The following is a 20417-nucleotide window of genomic DNA, read 5'->3' on the forward strand; positions in this document are numbered from 1 at the left end:
TTTTTTGTTTTCACCGGTGCTCCATTTATGCTGACCTGAAGACCACTGAGCATCATCTGGCAGAGGAGCCCGCCATGTCCACACAGGCACCCTCCCAGCCCTGTGCTCACCTCCCTCTCTTCTTTCATTAGAGGCACCAAAGGTCCCCGACAACCCAATCCATGACCATCCTCGCCAGTCCTCTCTCCCAAGCTGCACAGCACCCTGCTTGCTCCCAGGATTTCCCCTCCAGGCCACGATATGGAGCAGAAGCCCCATTTTATACTCCGCTTTTTGCTGGATTAAGACAACACTGATAAGGCGGGGGGGGGAAATGGTTGTTGGTTGGTTGGTTGGTTTGGGTTTTTTTTTGTCTGTTTGTTTGTTTGTTTTTCAACTGGCATGTCACTCTAATTTCAAATGGTGAATTAGGGCTGCAAAACTTCTAAATTTAGGAAACACTATGAACTTAGTAGGACTATTTACTGCTGAAGAATAAAAATATCAGAATAAACACGGCAATGTTTCAAAAAGATAGCTACAAAAGTTATCTTTAAAACGTAATTTTTATTGTGATCACGTTATCTGAAGTGCAATTTTTCTACTGACTTCGTGGAAAAGAACTGGGGCACACACGAGAATAATTTTTATCCTCTCCAATTCAGCTTTTTCTTGTTGGAGTAACATCCTGCCAAAAAAAAATTGTTAAACACTACCTTGGACTCCCTGTGCACTCTGCAAAAATCTCCACTGTAATTTAGTAGTACCTTGATTTCTGAAACCTTATCATTAAATTGCCTTTCTCTGTCCTTATCTTTTATGGCATTCTTAGAAGCTTCTAAGAAAATGTATTATTTACAAAGTGACCTAGGGCTTGCATTTCTTTTGTATTTTAAATTTCATACAGTAGGCAATTCTCCTGACAGGCGTTTTTCTCTGTTATTAAGTACCCGGGTAAATGTTTTTCAACAAATTGACATGTCTATGTCTTCAGCTGTGCACTGATTTAGGACTGGTTGCTTCAGGTCACCGTCTCCCACATTGTCTTCTCTTGTGACAAATGAGTTCCTATGAAATTCTTATCATTCTATATAGTCTTATTGCATACCATCATTTTTCTAATGCCAGCTACCATGATGAGAGGGGCCTTTCATCAATTACTGAAGTCACAAACATTTGAGAATTAGCATTTTATCAGTGTTATTTAGGAGGACATTTGGAGTAGGAAGATAAATGCAAATTGCATAGATCTGGCAGCATTTTTAAATGGCTAAAGTACTATAAAATAAAACATTTTATATATTGCAAAAATATTAAAGAAACGAGTAGCATTAAAAGGGAACAAATAAAGAAAGTGTAACGGGAGGGTAGAAAGAAGGTGTAATTTCATACTTCTAAGAAAAACTTTTTCTTGAGGCTACTAACTTCTTCAGCATATTTGTGTCTTGTAGAAGTTTGTAGTTATATAGTTATGTCCTTCCAGGTTGTTCAAGGAAGAGCACTTTTAAAAACCATACTTAGAAAAGAGAGAGCTAAATGATGCACTGCATGACTTACAGCAAATTTTGGCAAAGAAAAATCTCTCTTTTATGGTTTGTTTGCCTTTTCAGTATGTTTATGCATTCAAATCAAGGTTGAACAAAGTAATATTAGAAGATAGAGAAAAGAAACTGGCCAATACCTCTCAAGGTACAGCTCTGCTGATAACATAAAGAATTGGCATAAAGTCTGTTTTCAGAAATATTCATCTGTTTTTTCTGAGAGCTAAGCTGTTCACTGTTGTGTTAATGGCCACTTTGAGTAAAATAAAAGAGGAAAAAAAAACGGATGAAAAGATCATTTTAAAAGCACACCTTATAAACCTGTTGAAAAGGAAGACTGTACTACGGATGACACGTGCTGTACGGGATTCTTCATTCTGAGATCTGGACAATGTTAAACCATCATCCATGTGACCTTCATGGTGCATTATTGCCTGCAATACAAAAATAAAAAGCAGTCACCGCAAAATGAAACATTATTCACAAATAACAGGTATGAAAACTCACATAGTAAGGCAGGCTAGGAAGTTATGAAGTCACATACAAAAAAAAGAATTTAATGAAAAACAGATAATCCCACATTTTACTTCCTCGTGTCCAAGGACACACTTGTACTGAGCCAGCAGGTTCAGTGCCATAATAATCTCAAAGCCATAGCTTCTGTAAACACTACACTTTATGAAAAACTAATTTAAAAAAATCAAAAGTCTAAGGGTTTTTGTTTCTTGTTTGGTTTTGTCAACCTTAAAAATAGTTCCCTTATACAGCAGCAGGTCCCTAAAGTACAGACAAGGCGTAAACAGGTATTCTTTACTGGTCCTGATTTCCAAGGATGTTATTGGCCTTCTTTTCTGACTATGCCTTGAGTAACTACCGATAACTTACAGTTTTTCATGGTTAGTTATCATAGCTCTGAATGTATTCAATCCAATCTACATAAATATTTTAAACTATTTTAGGTAAAAATGTTTTTTTCATACACACACACGTACACGTGCGCACACACACGAAGTATTTATATTACTTACATTACTAAATTATTAAATAATGTATCTTATTTTTAGTTATTTTAGAATTAAGTATTACAATTACTATAATTATTAATTTTATTAGTATTATAATCACTAAAATTTTACACATATATAAGCACTTTTTCCTAAATATATATTTATATAAAATATTTATAGAATATATGTGTGTGTGTATATATATACACATAAATGATACAGACAAATTTCATATATATATATATATATACATATACATATATATATATATATAAAAAATTATAAGGCATGACCTTCCAAGTATACCAGATATTGCTCTAGCTTTGTAGCTCTGGCATGTAAAACAGTCACAGAAAATACCACAATGATGTGGATAAACATCACTTTTTTTGGTTTTTTTTGTTTTTTTCTTAAAGAAGGCTAAAACATTTTTTCCTTGCTGACAAATAAGTTCCTGCAAAGTTATACATTTACAATAAACACGAACACAAATGTAGCTTCTGGAAGATGTGTTAAGTTGTAAAAGAATCTTTTTCCTACTTTATTATGCTGAGCTAGCATTCTGCTTGGCCATGGTTATTCTTTAAAAGAAGAAACACCTCAGGGCTCAATACTTGAACATTCCAGTCCAAAAGAGGAAAGAAAAGACCTTGAACTAAAAGCCTCTTCAATCCAAACTACAGCACATTGAAGAAAGGAATTTTAGCATATTCGACAGGCTACTACTAATATTTTAGTTTGACATCAAGTGTATCCAGATTTATCAATGGTTTCGGGTTAACGCCTATAGGCTAACACATGCACTTTCTTTGGCCTTCAGTTTAAGAATTCAGTACATCACATAACTTTTCAACACGTGACTAAAAAGAAACCTTTCACAATGAAACAAAGACATGCTTCAAATATTTGAAACCCAGAAATTAACTGTCTCCCGTAGTTCCCTTCATTGTCCCCCCCGCCCCGCCACACCAGACTGTGACCGAATGAAATGCATTCCTATTCACAGCCTTACCTTCCGCTGCACGGAACCCATTCTTACAGACTTTGCATCCGCAGACTGGTACGTGAGCCATAAGCCTGTATCTACATGTTGTATGAAGCATATTGAATCCCCGTATTTTATTTCAGGTGCTCCCATTCCATCCACCTCTTTTCTTGTCCCTATGTCCAACTTTTCCTGAAGAAGAAGAAAAAAATTGTATACAAGAACAATAACCAACACGTTAATATTTGCATTAAAATATTGCAGACTAGGCAATTGTCCAGAAGAGGACCTAAAAGAATATTTGAGATCTTTCTTTAATAAAATGATTAAAAACTGGCAAAAGTGTAACTTCTAGTTAAATATTTAGGCAAAAGATGGAGAGAGAGATCCCATCCACACAAAAATCTAGCTTATTACACCAGGAAAGCCAGGTGTATTCATTTCACCTGCCTAGGAAAGAACGAGGATCATAATTGACCGTACACGTCATTACTGAAACATAAAAGCTTACAAAACAAGACCAAATACACTGAAACCCCTAGCTGAACCAGGCGTTAACCTCCAGAAGCTTTTCCTTGGGGATTTTTTTTTTCCAGCCTGGAAAAGATGAGCACCTCCCTACAATTTATTTCCGACTGTCTCAGAGAGATGGTCTTTAACCTGTCACTGCCCGTTACTGCCCAACAATGGGCTCGGTATTTCCTGAGAAAAGAAATCCATTTCCGTGTGCTTGTGACGGGCCTGTCGACATGCAGTAGCAGAAGAATGGCACGACCATGCATCAGTCCAGCTGGTGTCCTATACGGACCGCAGTCGTTTCAGGAGAGGAAATTTAGTATCCCAAGACTACAGTTTGTAACTAATTTGCGGTGTTCGCCAATATCTAGCTCTTCTAAGAAACAACTCCTTCCCCACAGACATCAGTTTATAAGACAAACAGCCTATGCACCCTGCTTTGTGGCAGATCATCCATTTAATCTCTCCAAAAGCGTATGGTTCAACTGACTGATACACCTCATCTGTCTGCGCTAGTTGTTAAATCCAAAGGTAAGTATGGAAAAAACCATGTTACGAAGGATCAGTATCTATCTTGTTAATTGTAGGAAGGATGTTAATGTAGTTATACTCAAAACTTCTCAGGGGACTTTGACCTTCTTGACTGCAAGATCCTGAGGCTTTCACCACTAGCTCCATTTCAGGCAAAAATCTCCATTGAGAGTAACCAAAACCACTTTGACTCATTAGTTCTCACTCATGTGATCAAGTTATTGATAGAGAAACTATTCATCATTCTTCTGGGAGGAGAGGGAATGCATCACAATTGTTGCAGTTGAAACCGAGACTACTATAATACTGCAGTTGTTGTTTTGCTCTCCCTTTCACAACCTCAAGAGTGCAGGCAGGTTCACCAGCGCAGTAACTCCCTCTATTCTGCTTCTATATACGCTCACAGATGCCCAGAGAAGAAGCTGCTTAATTTTCACCACTGTTCAAAAAATCATCTGTGTAAACCAGCTTCAACCTTCTCTGCTTCTCCTGATCAGCAGTAGAGCCACTTCCTTCAGTTCCTCAGAGTAGTGTTACAAATTGTGAGACAAAAACTTCTAAATGTTCTATCCTACTACAACCAGAAGAGATTAGAATGATTACACCACACACATTTGCCTTGACAATTTGGGGAGACAGCTTCACAGTAAAAGATGACAAAGACTGGGTTTTGAAATGAACAGAAAACAATCTCTAATTTATTAAAGGATTTTAAAAAGCATGTATTAAGTAAAGGGAGATGTCATATAACTAGATTTTCACCCTACAATTATGAATGCATTTTGAAGCACTTAAAAAAAAAAAAGATAAATTAATACTCAGGTGAAATTCTTATTATTACTTTTCATAACATTAAGCTTCCAGAGATAATATATTCATCAATTCAGACTACTAAACTGTTTCTGGATACAGATATTAATTTCACTATCTTGTAAATGTCTGATTCCTTAAGTGCTGAAATTCTTATTAAAATCTTGTCCATTGATACATGGTAATAATTGATTTATTAATACATCTGATGCCAATTAGTGAGTCATGGTGTGCTTCTATTTCATTATTAATTCATTATTTTGTTCATATCATTTCTCTAAATGCTGTATTCAATTCTTGTATTCAATTCAAAAGCTAGCACAAATAACCTGAATGTAATAACAGCTGGAAAGTGAAAAGCTACTTATAGTAGGACATTGCACACAAATGATGATACAGGGAAAAATAAATTAGGTCCTGCTACCATAGGAAGAAGTGACAGCCTGATTTCAAGCTCTAGTCTTTTGAATTATATCCATAACTAGAAGACAGTATGAACCTGTGTGAACATACTGTGCTTCTACATTGTAAGATTTTCTTTTTTTCCCCAAGTCTGCCTTCTCACAACCAACTTCTTAAGATATGAATATATGAATTCACAAATTTTCTCATAAAGTGCTGTCAATAAAGTAAGGGATTATTAATTCAGAATATTATTCCATACTTTCTTTACAATTGACTGACTATAACAGAAATTGAAGGGGTTTAATATTGCAATCTTCCTTCCAATTAGAATTAACATTAAATTTACTTAGCATAAAAATTGCAGTGCCAACAATTTGCCAAACAAGATCTCTGTCCTCACCTATGGAAGTACACTGACAACTCCGCGTGTAAGTTTACAGCCCAGACTGAATTCAATCACATTCAGTTGAGCTCTTTCCTGCAAATAAACCTAGCAGCCAGGAAAGCATACAGTGAAAGCTGGACTGAATACAGGAGAGAAGATGGAAAGCTAGGGGACGGTGTGGGGGCAGCAGGCATTAGAGCATTCATTTGGGAACTTCAAGACATCGAGCTTTTTTGGGGAGTGAACAGGAACCACAAATTGTTCATTAAGGGGTAGATTTGAACGGAGTGCTGGACTCATGCCAATAAACAGCAGGTAGTTGAGAAAGTACATATAATGAATCAATCTCATTATCTGCTGCCAAATAGTTCATCAGTGAAAATCAGGACCTGAAAAACATCAGAAATCACCATGACACCATTTAATAATTGCATATTGGTATAGACATGACGTGATGCAAGTTTCCAGCCCACTACACTCTTACCAAAACCTGGCGTTACATAAGCATCTGCTACTTCTTCCTACAGCATATTTACAAAGAAAAGCTTCAGTTTTATTTGCAGTCTAGGCCCGTTCTCAGACCATCAACTTTTTCTAAAGAAAGATCAAAAGTCTTGATTCATTACACTGGAAGAAACAGAAACAATTGGGTTTTGCAACAGTCTGTAAACCACCTCAGTAATGCAAAGCAACAAGAATGCACAGGAAATGAACAGGCTTATTGAAAAATATGCCAGATGTCCTCCAGAAGGACGTGCTCTCTAGAAACAGTTTTTATTCCATGCATACAAGAATACAAGCCAGTCTTCCCACAATTTTTGTGGGCTAAGTGGACAACATGATTTTAAATGGTTTTATCTTAATGTTGAAAAAAAATGATTCTACGAACCCTAGCCTTAAATGTGATATTTCACTCTAATGCTCCTGTTTAGTTCCTTATAACATTCTGAAAGGATTCCCATAATTAAGGCTTGTCCTTTCAATTTTATCTCTTGTCATCTGACCCAGCCTACACCTCTTGTGGCACACTTTCAGGACTGACATTCTAGCAGATCTCACTGACTGGAAGAAGCTAATTCATGACTGCTTTTTAAGCTGACATTAATATACTTCCTATTAAACTTTATTAAGAAACAGGTGAAGATATAAAAAATACAAGCCATGAAATTTTATTTAAAATTGATGTACTTCTGTCCACTGGAAAAGACTGTGGAGAGAAAAAGCAGACTTTATATAGAATGTATAAACATTTCTAAATTAAGAAAATTACCTTATTTCAGTGGAAAAGTGATATTAAGCTAATACTTTTTATCAGAAAGAATCAATATTTAGCAAACATGAGAGAAAAATAAATCCATAAAACTTAATCACTACAAAGCCTATAAAAAGAGCCATATATTTGGGGAATAAATTTTAGATATCTGTGGACATCCTGTGCTGAGTGAAGCAAGACTACGAGAGAGAAAAAAAAGAGTTTTCTGAATTTCAGATGCTTGAAAGGCTAATATATTTCTCATGTAATGATAATTATTAGGGTAATATATAATAACCAGAAGATAAAGTCCAATTCCCAGAGGGGAAAAGAAAAAAGAGGAGACTGTTAGCTCTTCAGAATGTCCATATCTTCTGAGTGTTGTTTGGCTTGTGATGTTTTTAAGCTTTCACATTTCTTTATTTTGCTGAGATATTTAATTAATTTTAACATGTAGAGGATTCTGATCTAATTTTTCAATTTCTGTACCAGAATGTTCCACTTCCACTTCCTACCTGAAAAGCAGTGGCAAAAAAGGACTGGAACTGCTATAAGAAAGATCTAGCCACTTGACGTACTCCCACTATTAATGTTCTGTATTCAACAGAGAAGATTAGGGGCTGCCTCTTATCCAGGAATAATTATTTTGGACTAACTGCATACAACACCACAAGTGAAAGGTTGGTGTCCATACGTGCTCGGAGGAAAAGAGACCCCTAAAACTGCTTATCTTCTCTACAGAACCCTTTCTAGGACAGCTATAATTTTGAAATATTTATTTAACACTCTTTTCCAGAGAGGGAAGGCACCTAAAAAAATTTATAATGTCTGCATCCTAATAAAGTGAAACATGCCACTCCTTTAAGAAGTCCTAAGCAGGAGACTGGATTCATCCTCAGCAATGAAGAGCAAATCATATACTCCTCCCCTGTCCTATCTCCGTAATTCTTTCCAAGTAAGTCTTTAGTTAAAATGAATGTTGCTATCCACAAAATTAACATCAAATATGATCTTCCAGACTTCCAATTTCTTTGCAAATCCATATTTAAATATTAGTAAGATTATGTCTGTCATGTGCTGATTAGCATATAGACCCCTCTTAAAATACTCTCATGTTACTTCAAGAATTGACTACCACAACATGTTTCTGCATGCCCCAAAGCCTTTTATCTCTGCTCTGCTCAGCATAGAATAGGTTTGGTCACTAAAAGCAACCAAATCAAAAAATATTAACTTTTTTGTTTGAACATGGTAAAACAAAACCATTTCAAAATATAAATCTTCAAAATAGTTCCAAATAAGACGTCCAAACTCAGGTTGAAAAAAACAAGTGAAGAAACTTCAAATACAACATTGTCTAATCTCACACATGCATATGCTACTTAGAAAATAGAGATGAACCACTTTCTCCATATCAACAAAAGATAATCTCTGTATTGCTAATAATTCTTGCCCTCAAGTATTTTTTGGACTAAATAATCCATGTAACAGTAGAGCCCAGTATATTGTTCCACTCTTTTTGGAGTAATCTCAACTGAAGACTGTTTTGAGGATCAGTGAATGAATTATTTTATCCCTCTTGCTTCAATGGAGAGTAACTGTTGAGATCTACACTAACTGCAACAGGAACTCGCCAATATAGTTGCACTGCATTGTCCTAAAATATTTAAGTATATCTATGGCTTTTCTAACTGGTTTAAAAAAAAAAAAAAAAAAAAGCATTGTCTGGGTCTCAAAACAATCACCTGAACTAAAGTCTTTGTTATCAGAGTGCAAAAGTCTAGATACCTGCTTTCAGGTATATATTCCTTTCTTATCTTCCCAAGCAGACAAATCATAGAATCACAGAATCGTCAAGGATGGAAAAGACCCTTAAGATCATCGAGTCCAACCATTAACCTAACACTGCCAGGTCCATCTATACCATGTCCTCGAGCACCACATCTATCCGTTCTTTAAACGCCTCCAGGGATGGAGACTCAACCACTTCCCTGGGCAGTCTGTTCCAGTGCCTGACTGCCCTTTCAGTGACGAAGTTTTTCCTCATATCCAACCTAAACCTCCCCTGGCGCAGCTTGAGGCCATTTCCTCTCATCCTATTGCTTGTTACTAGGGAGAAGAGACCGACCCCCACCTCACTACAACCTCCTTTCAGGTAGTTGTAGAGAGCAATAAGGTCTCCCCTCAGCCTCCTCTTCTCCAGGCTAAACAACCCCAGCTCCCTCAGCCGCTCCTCATAAGACTTGTGCTCCAGACCCTTCACCAGCTTTGTTGTCCTTCTCTGGACACGCTCCAGCACCTCGATGTCCTTCTTGGAGTGAGGGGCCCAAAACTGAACCCAGTACTCGAGGTGCGGCCTCACCAGTGCCGAGTACAGGGGCACTATCACCTCCCTGGTCCTGCTGGCCACACTATTCTTGATACAGGCCAGGATGCCATTGTCCCTCTTTGCCACCTGAGCACACTGCTGGCTCACGTTCAGGCGGCTGTCAACCAAATAATTAAAAATATATAAAGTAATTGCTACAGAGAAGTTATTGAATAATTCTTTTTAAGATTACCATGTATTTTAGAAGAAAAATTTTTAAAAACCCAACATTGTTGGAAAATTTTCAGCAACATCATGCTGCAGGTGAAAAGTATGAGAAATCAAAGGATATTAAAGAATTTATCATAGTATCATTTTAAACTGTTTACTCACTATACAAAGTACTATTCTGAACTTTAAATGCTTATTGAAGGTATCAAATGAAAATTCAAACTATGGTAAATTTAAATTAGACTACTGTAAAGTATCTAATGAAAGAAATCCTTATTTTCCAGTTTAATTTAAATAACCCACAATGCTATAAATTTTTCTTATGTCAGCCAGTAGATATAAGCAGTGAAGTACCAGTGAAGTTCATCAGAAAAACAAATAAGAAATGAGGAAACTGTTCAAAAGTGGGCAAGCAGTAAAATAAAAGAAAAAAACCACACAAACAAACAGCCCGGCAGCATTACCCAATGAAAGTATGATAAAAGAAGCTTTCGAGATATTAATTATACTGAGGGTTTTGGGTTTTTTTAATCAGTGAAAAGGTAGAAGGCTCCAATAATACATGCAATAGGAAATATCGAAATCTTGCTTACTAAAAAGATTGGAATTACTACTAGTTATATTAATGCTGCACTAATTCCATACCTTGGAAGACCGAAAACAGAATGCCGTAGATTTTACATCCGCTTTCTCTTTGTCTGTAAGAAGAAGACTCTTGTCATCCAGGAGACTTAAATATTTTCCTGTTGTTATATGTCTTAGTCTGAATGGCTGTCCCCATCTAATGTGGCTGCCACTCCACCTAAGAAAGTTCACAGGAAACGTTTGGTTTTTTAAAATAAAATATAGAGTTTAACTACTGGCAAAAATATTTTAAAGTATATTATATTGCCAACTAGTTGGCATAAGGATGAAATTCTATATGTTGGATTATCAGCATGAAAATGGCTACTTTGTGGTTATCTCCTATAAAACCATTCTAATAAATCATCTTAACCTCTTCCTTTGCACAGGCTGCCTTGGTTCAGACTGAATTCCTCTTGAGAGAAGATACAGACCGCCTACAGAAAAGCGGGCTTCTGCTGTACATACAGAGCTTAGATCTGCCAGTTCCCTCTCCAACGTTTCATCTACCAGCAGCCGGGTCTGTTCGCTCTCCCAGAGCACTCGCCTATCAGCAGTCAGCACAATTTAGGCACACTTTGAATAGTGTGCAAAAAATAAAATAGCAAAAGAAATAAATATATAAATAAAAATCCTCATAAAATAAATTTTAAAAACTATTAAGCAAAGACTGGCCCAGATTCTTCATATTCTATAGGAGGAAATGAAAAAAGAAAGTGAAAGATTTTCTATATAAGCTCCCCAAGAACTCCTCAAGTTGAAATATAGGTTGCAGGTTTCTAACTTCTTGCCTTAAACTGAAAAGTCAGCTCCTCTCTTCTGCCTGATTAACTCCTGAAGACAAACTTGTGTAGGTGTTACTGAGGAGGATGCATTTCACAAAGCTTTTTCAGAAGGCTTCTCGAATATTCCTTAGATTGGAAAATTGCCACAGCTAGGATGTTTTCCTGGATCTTCACAAAACTTTCTCCAGTCTTACATTGCCGAGGTTCTGATGTGCTTCCATAAATACTAGTAATTCTCTATGCTTATTGTGGCTTGAAATAGCTTAAAATTATCAACAAATGTTCACATAGTACCAATGAAATATACAAACACATCCTTATGAACTTAAACTGATTATAAACTTAATCCCATATCAGAATTTTGTATTACTGCATCTTCTCACTTGCATTTAAAGTAATTCCAGGTACAGCATTTAAAAACATAATAAGTTTTTATGCATATGTTTTGTATTTTTTGAATATATATTCATGTACTAGTCTGAAAATCCCTTTAGCTAGCACTTACACAGATTTAAGTCATTTTCATTTTCCCTGACACATACATGTAGCAGATTAAAGCACTTACCTATTCAATACAAATATCCATTTGTTTAAGCTCATCTTCATAAGAGTTGGCCATACTGCATGCAAAGTATGCAAAACTGATTTGGCTGATTTTTAAAGTGCAGAAGTTTTTAAAATCCCAGAGCAATACCTGGCTTCTGCTTTGTAACAGGATTTATTACACGTCACTAATTAAACATTTAAAGCTTTTTAGTTATTGGTCTTAAAGAGGCCAAAAGAATGAAGAGGTTTTTCCCTTCAACATTTTTTTTTTTTTTTTGTAAACTAAATAGTCTCTTCTGTTTAAGTCGAGGGGAGAGGACTTTGGGGAGGAAGGAAATATGGAAGCTTTATTTCTTAGAAATGCATTTCTTTTTTTCTGTCTTCTACACAGCAAAGGCGGTATACTCCACAAAGGTGCATCTAAGTATCAGTGTTCTAGCACAACTTCTGCTTCTCAATGAAGTAAAATGTCAGGTCATGAATCTCAGCTATTGTATTGCTGGGTCTGGTAAAACACATCAGCTCTGCACCTTTCATATTATGGGCCATGCTGGGGAGCTGCATTTTCTCTAGTCTGATTCAATTTTATCTTGGACCCAATAGCTATGGCCCATAAGAAAAAGAAAATAATAAATGTAATGCAACTGAGTCATGCCCCTAGTTCATGCCTGCAGGATAGGAAAAAGCACAATTCATGTGCACATACAAGAAAAGCCTTTTGAGGAGAAAGTATCTTGTGAAGCTATTTCTGTCTACTAAAAATTATTTTCTGCAATGCGAGAATATCATCCCTGTCACCTTTTGGGAAAGAAAGCAATGCTGAGCAATAGTATTTGGCATCCTATGGCAGGGCATCCCAAGAGGCAGCCTGCACACGCAGACTGCCCAGGCAATTTTTATGAGAGTTCTCCACTAATGAGAAGAGTTCAGAAGCAATGATTCCTTCAGAACCATATAAAATTAACAGAATTAATACTACATCTGCAGTCATTCTGGGAAGGACTAGAACTGATGGAGGACTTCGGGCATGCATATACTAAGTTACAAATTGAAGCATTTGCATGAATAGCAACGTGCCTGCAATTCAGCAATGAATGTATATAGCTATTAGAATATCATACAGGAAAATAGGGAGGTGAGGGACTTGTATGGGAGAGTGTTATTCTTGGGATTTTATTTGGGGTTTTTTTCCTGATAATAAAGTCAATTTCCTTAAATAGAAAGATTACCGCTGCCTTTGCTTAGTTGTTTTGACAGTTCTCACAATTTCTCTCAGTCATGTATGTTCAAATGTTTACACTTCAGAAGTTTGTACACAATGCCTGTCAAAATGAGATACATGACAGTCGTAACAGAAACCTGTAATTTCTCAAATCCCTACGTTGCTCCAGTGCCACTGCTTATTAGGGAAGTGCATGCAATGAGGAAAATAAAAATCCAGAGATCCGTCCACAGTTTCACTGTTGTCACTTAAGCACTCTCAAGGTCAATGTTAGTCCAAAGCAAAAATCTCACTGCCCTATCAATGACATTTAACATCATCCTATTAAAATGCACAAACAGAAAACAGCATCATTACAGTGTAACCTTTCCCTAAGCTGCCCTGATTTCATGTCTAAAAAGCAATCATTGATTAGTCACTAGAAGTTTTATCACAAACATATATTGTAATACAATTTAAGTGAAATTTTACAGTGCAATTACCTTAACAAACAAGGGCACAATTCCTTACTATCATTCCAACATTCATGCAAGGTAGCATTTTTTCTGTAAATTTTTACCTTTAAGGACATCCAAATGACTTAAACAAGTTAGGGGGTGGCACACATGGCAATTATTATAATCAGAACTGTTTTCCTTAAAAATGTCACATATATGTGTAAAAAAAAGGTAAATTATGAATTCACTGAGAGCTGTAACAACTTCAAAAAATAATCAAAACACGCACAGCATGTGTGCTAACATGCACTCTCTACGAGAAGTTGCTTAATTTTTCATGAAAATGTTATAGACTACTTTTTGAAGATTATTTTAGTATTGTTTGTCTGGTTTATAGTTATCAATCTGTTTTTATAGGAATATTCTTACTATAGGAAAAGCACCCTGCCAAACTGACTTCTTTTTCTGACAGAGATTTTACTTACGCAACTCTTAGAGTCTCTAGTCGCCAAAGGGAACGCGCATGAATTGACACAGCACCACCTTCATAGTGGACGGTTCTGAAAACCAAGCAAAGGTACAGACTAAATGCTCAGCTCTGTTGTAAGAATTCATAATATTTATTTGTTCATTTAACTACATCTCTCATTTTAAGACTGACAAAACAATTATTGCAACTGTCAAAGGTTATCATATTCAAAACCAGCTCTTATCAATTAAACCCTCAGATTTAGTTACTCAAACGAATTTTATTTTCATTGTATTTAGCATCCATTATTGTTATATTCATAACGAGATTTATACAGTGTTTGCTTAGACATCTTACTGTTTAAGGATAGAGAATTCGGGGGGCAGGCAATAACCTGATAATTACAATATTTCTAGGTTCTAACAGAAAGCAAATATCAAATGATGATAAAGATTCTTCATCACTGCAACATCTCACAAGAAAGGCAGTGTTTTCTCAGAGCTTATACTATTAAAATAACCATGAAACTTATTACACTGAATTATGAAGAGTCACCTATTTGGCATTCTATGTTATTATCATAGCACCTGAAGTTTCACAACCACACTGATCCAGTCTTCACACAGCTCAGATGTTAACAGCTTCCTATTTCCAAATTTTAACATGTAGTGACCCCTCTAGTTCCTGCATATATCCAGATATCTGAGTGCTTCTAAAAACCAATCAATTGAGCCTAAAAAAAGGTTGGGTTTTTTTCCCTCCATTATTCTAAGCACAGATAAGTGATATATATTGGATCCACAAAACGGTTTAGATTTTATAGTCACCAAAAGCCCCGAGTTAGGTAACCTGGCTTCTCTTCAAAGCAAACACTGAGTGTGGTGAGTATGAAGCACTGCCACTCTAGATTTCAGCAGCCGTTCTTTGGACTGCTTCCTGCCTGCACATTTATTTCTGCCCTAAGACACTGCCAGAACTTAAAAACCTTTCCTTTGGGAAAGTGAATAAGAGAGTCACTTATGCAAAGGAGTGCTGTCACTGTGCTTATCAGATCAAGCATGTCAGGGAACACTGCCAAAGAATGGCCTAGTTTTATGGATCCGCGAAGAGCTTATGGATTGAGTAAATATTGTGATCTTCGGCCAAAATCGGGCACTGTCAAAAATAGCCAGAGGCATAACATTAAGGAAGATTAATACTGAAATTGTAGGCATTTCCCATTGTTTGTTAGACACAATTTTTGGAGGACTGCAATTTTGGAATCAGGTACCTAGTACTTACTAGGCTTTAGCTTCCAAAGTCCTCCTGTGGATATAATACAGAGGGACTGAATGCTTAGCACAGAGAAAAACCCAGCATTGGAAGAGATGGTTCAAAACCAAAAGAAATAGTGAGTCAGAATATACTTCTCAGTACTGTTAACAATACATGAAACTACAGGTGTGCTAAAATTCATCTTGGAATATGCTAAAAAGTATTAAGGAAATAAACACTTCCAGACATTGCAAATGAATGAAGACACATTATACAGGGGAAAAAATGAGTCAAAATAAAAAATAAATACTCCTCACTACAATTGCAGAACCACTCAAGCTGAATATTGGTGACCCATGTACAAATAGAAACTCTGGCACGTGCTCCATGTACCAAAAAGAAGTTATAGGTGCATATATAAACATGTACGAAGTCCCTCCCTTGACCTTCTATGCAGTATTTTCTCCACGTATTATCTTAGTCATTTGCTGCGACGGTTGTGGTGCGAGGAGCAGCTGACAGGTATTAGTAAGTCTCATCTCTCTCTCACAGAAGGGAATGAAATTCAGTCTTAACTTTTTATTGAAACTGACCTTCATTAATACAGTAAAATGCAAATGCTAAACAAGCTTGTATCCAGCTGCTTCGCTGTTCAGACACCCTCTCCTCTCTTCAGGCATTTGTTCAAATTTTGGTTCTGCAACTAACAGACTGGGTTTTTGTTGTAACATCTAAACAATGACACATCGGATGTCACCTTGGCTGGTTTGTTTGGGTTGGAGTGGGCGTGGGTTGCTTGTTTGGGGTTTTGTTTGGGTTTTGTTTTGTTTTGTTTTTAAGTCAAAACATTCTGATTACATCCTGGCTTATTTCACTGACAAAAATGCATCTGGAATTCTCGCACACGCATAATACAAAATTTAACAATTTGATTCAGCAGTTTTCAAGTCATTAAATATACAAGAAATCAGGTCGAAGCAAAGGCTTAAATTAATCAGAATATTTGATTTTTAAGTTGGTACCTTATTACTTTTCAGGGATGAAGTTCTTTCTCACATTGGTAACGCGGAAGCTGTCACCAATTTCTCAGTCTGACTACTCTTTTGAAGCTAGCTTTGGATTACACATAGCAATTGGATCAGTGTAATTTTAAACATCTAAAAAGCCTCCCATTGTGAACTTAAAAGAATGGCTTCTCATGGGTGAAGTAGTTTTCTCTTATGCGACTGTCCATCCATTATTTCCTTTCTCTGTTCTTTCAAAGGGGAGCTATCAGTCTTGGAATGGTCATGTAAGATGAGAAAATGGGAAAGAGATAGAAGGGAAGAAATCCTTAATAAAAACGTGCAATTTGTTTACCAAAGGTAATAAAAAGGATCCTGGGATTTTCTATGATTTCCATATGAATGAATGGGTACAGTAGCAACAGAAGGAGTGAAGGCAGAAAGACAGTGATAGCACCTGAGGGATGAAAGTCAACAAGGCAGCAGCAAAGCCTCAGCAAAAGAATAAGCAACAGCAAGCGGGAGGGGGACTGAGAAAGAGCTGGGGGCGGGAGGGCTAGGGATCAAGGATCCCTACAAGGAAGCAAAAGGAGAAACCCAGAGATTGGGGTCAATGATGGAGCAGTAAGACTTTGGGAGCAAGAAAGAAGATACATGCTACAAAAATCCAAGCTGGCATAAAGCACTAGAATAGGGTGTAAGCTCTTGCATCTTTAGCTAGATATTGTCCTCTCTACCAAAAAGATGGTAAAGAAAAGGTGGCTTTGAATAAAAGGTCTCTCTTCTTCACTGAAGGGCAAGCACTTTGTCTGGGGGGTTGACCCTGGCTGAATGCCAGGTGCCCACCAAAGCCGCTCTGTCACTCCCCTCCTCAGCTGGACAGGGGGGAGAAAATATAATGAAAGGCTCCTGGGTCGAGATAAGGACAGGGAGAGATCACTCAGCAACTACTGTCACAGGCAAAACAGACTTGACTTGGGGAAATTAGTTAAATTTATTGCCAATCAAAATCAGAGTGGGATAATGAGAATATAAAAACTAAATCTTAGAACACCTTCCCCCCACCCCTCCCTTCTTCCCAGGCTTAACTTAACTCCCGATTTCTCTACCTCCTCCCCCCCCACAGTGGCGCAGGGGGACGGGGAATGGGGGTTGTGGTCAGTTCATCACACGTTGCCTCTGCCGCTCCTTCCTCCTCAGGGGGAGGACTCCTCACACTCTTCCCCTGCTCCAGCCTGGGGTCCCTCCCACAGGAGACAGTTCTCCATTAATGTGAGTCCTTCCCATGGGCTGCAGTTCTTCATGAACTGCTCCAGCGTGGGTCCTTTCCACGGGGTGCAGTCCTTCAGGAACAGACTGCTCCAGCGTGGGTCCCCTGCGGGGTCACAAGTCCTGCCAGCAAACCTGCTCCAGCATGGGCTCCTCTCTCCACAGGGCCACAGGTCCTGCCAGGAGCCTGCTCCAGCATGCGCTTCCCATGGGGTCACAGCCTCCTCTGGGCATCCACCTGCTCTGGTGAGCAGTCCTCCACGAGCTGCAGGTGGATATCTGCTCCACCATTAACCCCCATGGGCTGCAGGGGGACAGCCTGCCTCACCATGGTCTTCACCAGGGGCTGCAGGGGAATCTCTGCTCTGGCGCCGGGAGCACCTCCTCCCCCTCCTTCACTGACCTCGGCGTCTGCAGGGTTGGTCCTCTCACATATTCTCACTCCTCTCTCCAGCTGCAGTTGCGCAGCTGTTTGTTGGTTGGGTTTTTTTTTTCCCCCTCTTCTTAAATATGTTATCCCAGAGGCGCTACTACCTTGGCCAGCGGCGGGTCCATCTTGGAGCCGGCTGGCATTGGCTCTATCGGACACAAGGGAAGCCTCTAGTAGCTTCTCACAGAAGCCACCCCTATAGCCCCCACGCTACCAAAACCTTGCCACACAAACTCAATACACTTTGCCTTTACCACAACAGCATGCATACTAGCCACTGCCCCAGAGCAGCTGAATAAATTCATAACCTAGACCATCTCATACTTTTTTATTCTAAGAAATCCAAAGTTCATTTTTAACTCTTTTCATTAAAATAAATGGAGTAAACTGCTCTGAGATTGCTCAAAGCAACTTCCTTAGAACTTGCTCTGTATAAAAACATTATTTGATAGGATGCACCTCATTTCTTTTTATGCACTCTTGACAACTGTTCAGTGCTGACAAGGAAGTATGATTCGTAGCATTTTAATCCTTCCTGAAACTGACACTGGTAAGCCATAGCAGATACTGATATTACTAGGTCAAATGAAACATTGCGTTTAATGATGTGTGAATAACCTACAAAAATTCTGTGACTATCAAAGAGTTACTACTATCAAAGATTTACATTGATAGGATGGAAAAATAAAATTTCAAGTTGCAAAGTGCATAGAAGATGCATTTGCCAAACAGCAGAGAAAACCTGCGAATTACAAAAAATTATTGTGAAATTATAAATAATGTAAATGCATGAGGAAAGTACAAACAGCAGCAGAAAAAGAGAGGGCAACAAGAGCTACAATGGGTGTTAGTCTTCCCCCAGGAAAGCTTGGGATACCTTATACCTTCTGAGCCATAACACTAATTCCTGACATTTTTTTTTCTATTCTTTCCAAAACACTTCACTTGCATATTCTACATTTATGGAGTAAGGATATTAACCACTTTTTACTTCAAATGAAAATATCTATCAGGAATTCAGAACCTTTGAGAATTTTCGGTTCATCTTTACTACAAAACTTCATCCAGTTAATTAGTTGGTGTAATGAAGTCATTTTTTGTCCGATCCATGACTGTAAGTTAAATTTAAAACATAATTTGTTTCCTATGTCGTTAATCTATTTAATTCCCCTTAATTTAAACAGCTGCTAGAGCTGGAGCTTGCATCCAGTTTGTCCGGCAGGGCTGGGGCTGCAACTGCAGCAACCCCGGCAGCACCGGCGGGCTGGGAATCGATCGTGCTCACTGCTTGCTTATTCCCAGCACTCTCCTCCAGCTTTCTGAGATGCAATGTAGAGGCAAAGCAACAGTAAGCATCAGGAAGAAAGCTTGATATCTGAATCTCTCATCTCCAACTACAATCATGAATTAATTATAGAGGTCTAAAATAGCCAACCACGTAGCAAAACCCCTGGAGAATCATTACTGAATTCATATTCTTATTAAAGTGTTGTTGAGCGGAGAGAGGGCAATCATTTCAGTGAAATTCACTGACTACAAATGGGCATTAAATGAGGTTAAAATAAATTACATTAAATGACAGTGTTTTGATACTGCTGAAGTAGCCTTGGTTCAAGAACCTGTAAATCCTAAGTTCCATAGCAAGGAAATAATGGAGTAAAACTCAGTAACTTGGAATAAATCGGGGCACCATAAATATGGCATAAATAACATAACAATGTTGTACCTGGATTATACACAGATTAAATCCAAATAAGATGTCAAAGTTCAAGTTAAAGAAATTGTTCCTCTGCCTTCAATAACAGGCAAGGCACTTCTGTTTTTAATTTGAAAAATCAATCACTAAAGAGCTCTATGGATTTTTTTCATAGTAATGTATAAAAGCGCAACCATTACTATTCAATGCTCGTGGGTTGTTTTGGGCATGGGGAAAAGGTTATTGATTCATGCTGGTGAAAACTTTCTGAGTTCACATTTCTGTCATAAACCATCCTTCACATACGCCACATCCCAGCCTTTCTGGGGTACAACAGACCTCATTAGTTTGTAATGCCATGTCAAAGAGTGTATTTTACCTGGCTAAAGAAAATAGCATGGAAAGGAAAGTGAAAAAGAGCTGGCATTGGCTAAGTCACATTGATTTTTTACTTTCATCACTTTACAACCCTGTCTATCCATTTCTGAGACTAACACAAAATGTTCAATACGTTTTACAAAAGACTTAATGTAATATGTTTAACCCAAAGAAAGTCTCAAAGGCAGGAATGACAGAACTGCTTCTGGAATTAGGCTACGCATACACATTCCCTCCTGAAGGCCTATTCTGACTGGATGGTGTGAGAAACTGGGAGTCTGTTCCACCTCAAGTGATACTTTGCAAAAGCCAGGAGCACTTTGGTCTCTCTCACAGGTGACTTCTTTCTGTAA

General features: G+C 37.8%; 1 protein-coding gene across 1 annotated transcript in view; it reads right to left on the reverse strand.

Annotated features, from left to right (window-relative positions):
* The window catches only part of RYR2 (ryanodine receptor 2), a gene marked incomplete at both ends in the record, with an annotated part of 441781 nt that overhangs the window by 224056 nt on the left and 197308 nt on the right, over positions 1–20417 (reverse strand). The window contains 4 exons of the mRNA XM_082305460.1: positions 1833–1954; positions 3540–3704; positions 10596–10752; positions 14050–14124. Of these exons, the coding sequence (XP_082161586.1) occupies positions 1833–1954; positions 3540–3704; positions 10596–10752; positions 14050–14124 (519 nt within the window). The remainder of the gene's footprint in view (positions 1–1832; positions 1955–3539; positions 3705–10595; positions 10753–14049; positions 14125–20417) is intronic.

The sequence above is a fragment of the Platalea leucorodia genome (genome assembly GCF_965183815.1).
Source record: "Platalea leucorodia genome assembly, chromosome: 3".
In the NCBI taxonomy this organism is placed as follows: domain Eukaryota; kingdom Metazoa; phylum Chordata; class Aves; order Pelecaniformes; family Threskiornithidae; genus Platalea; species Platalea leucorodia.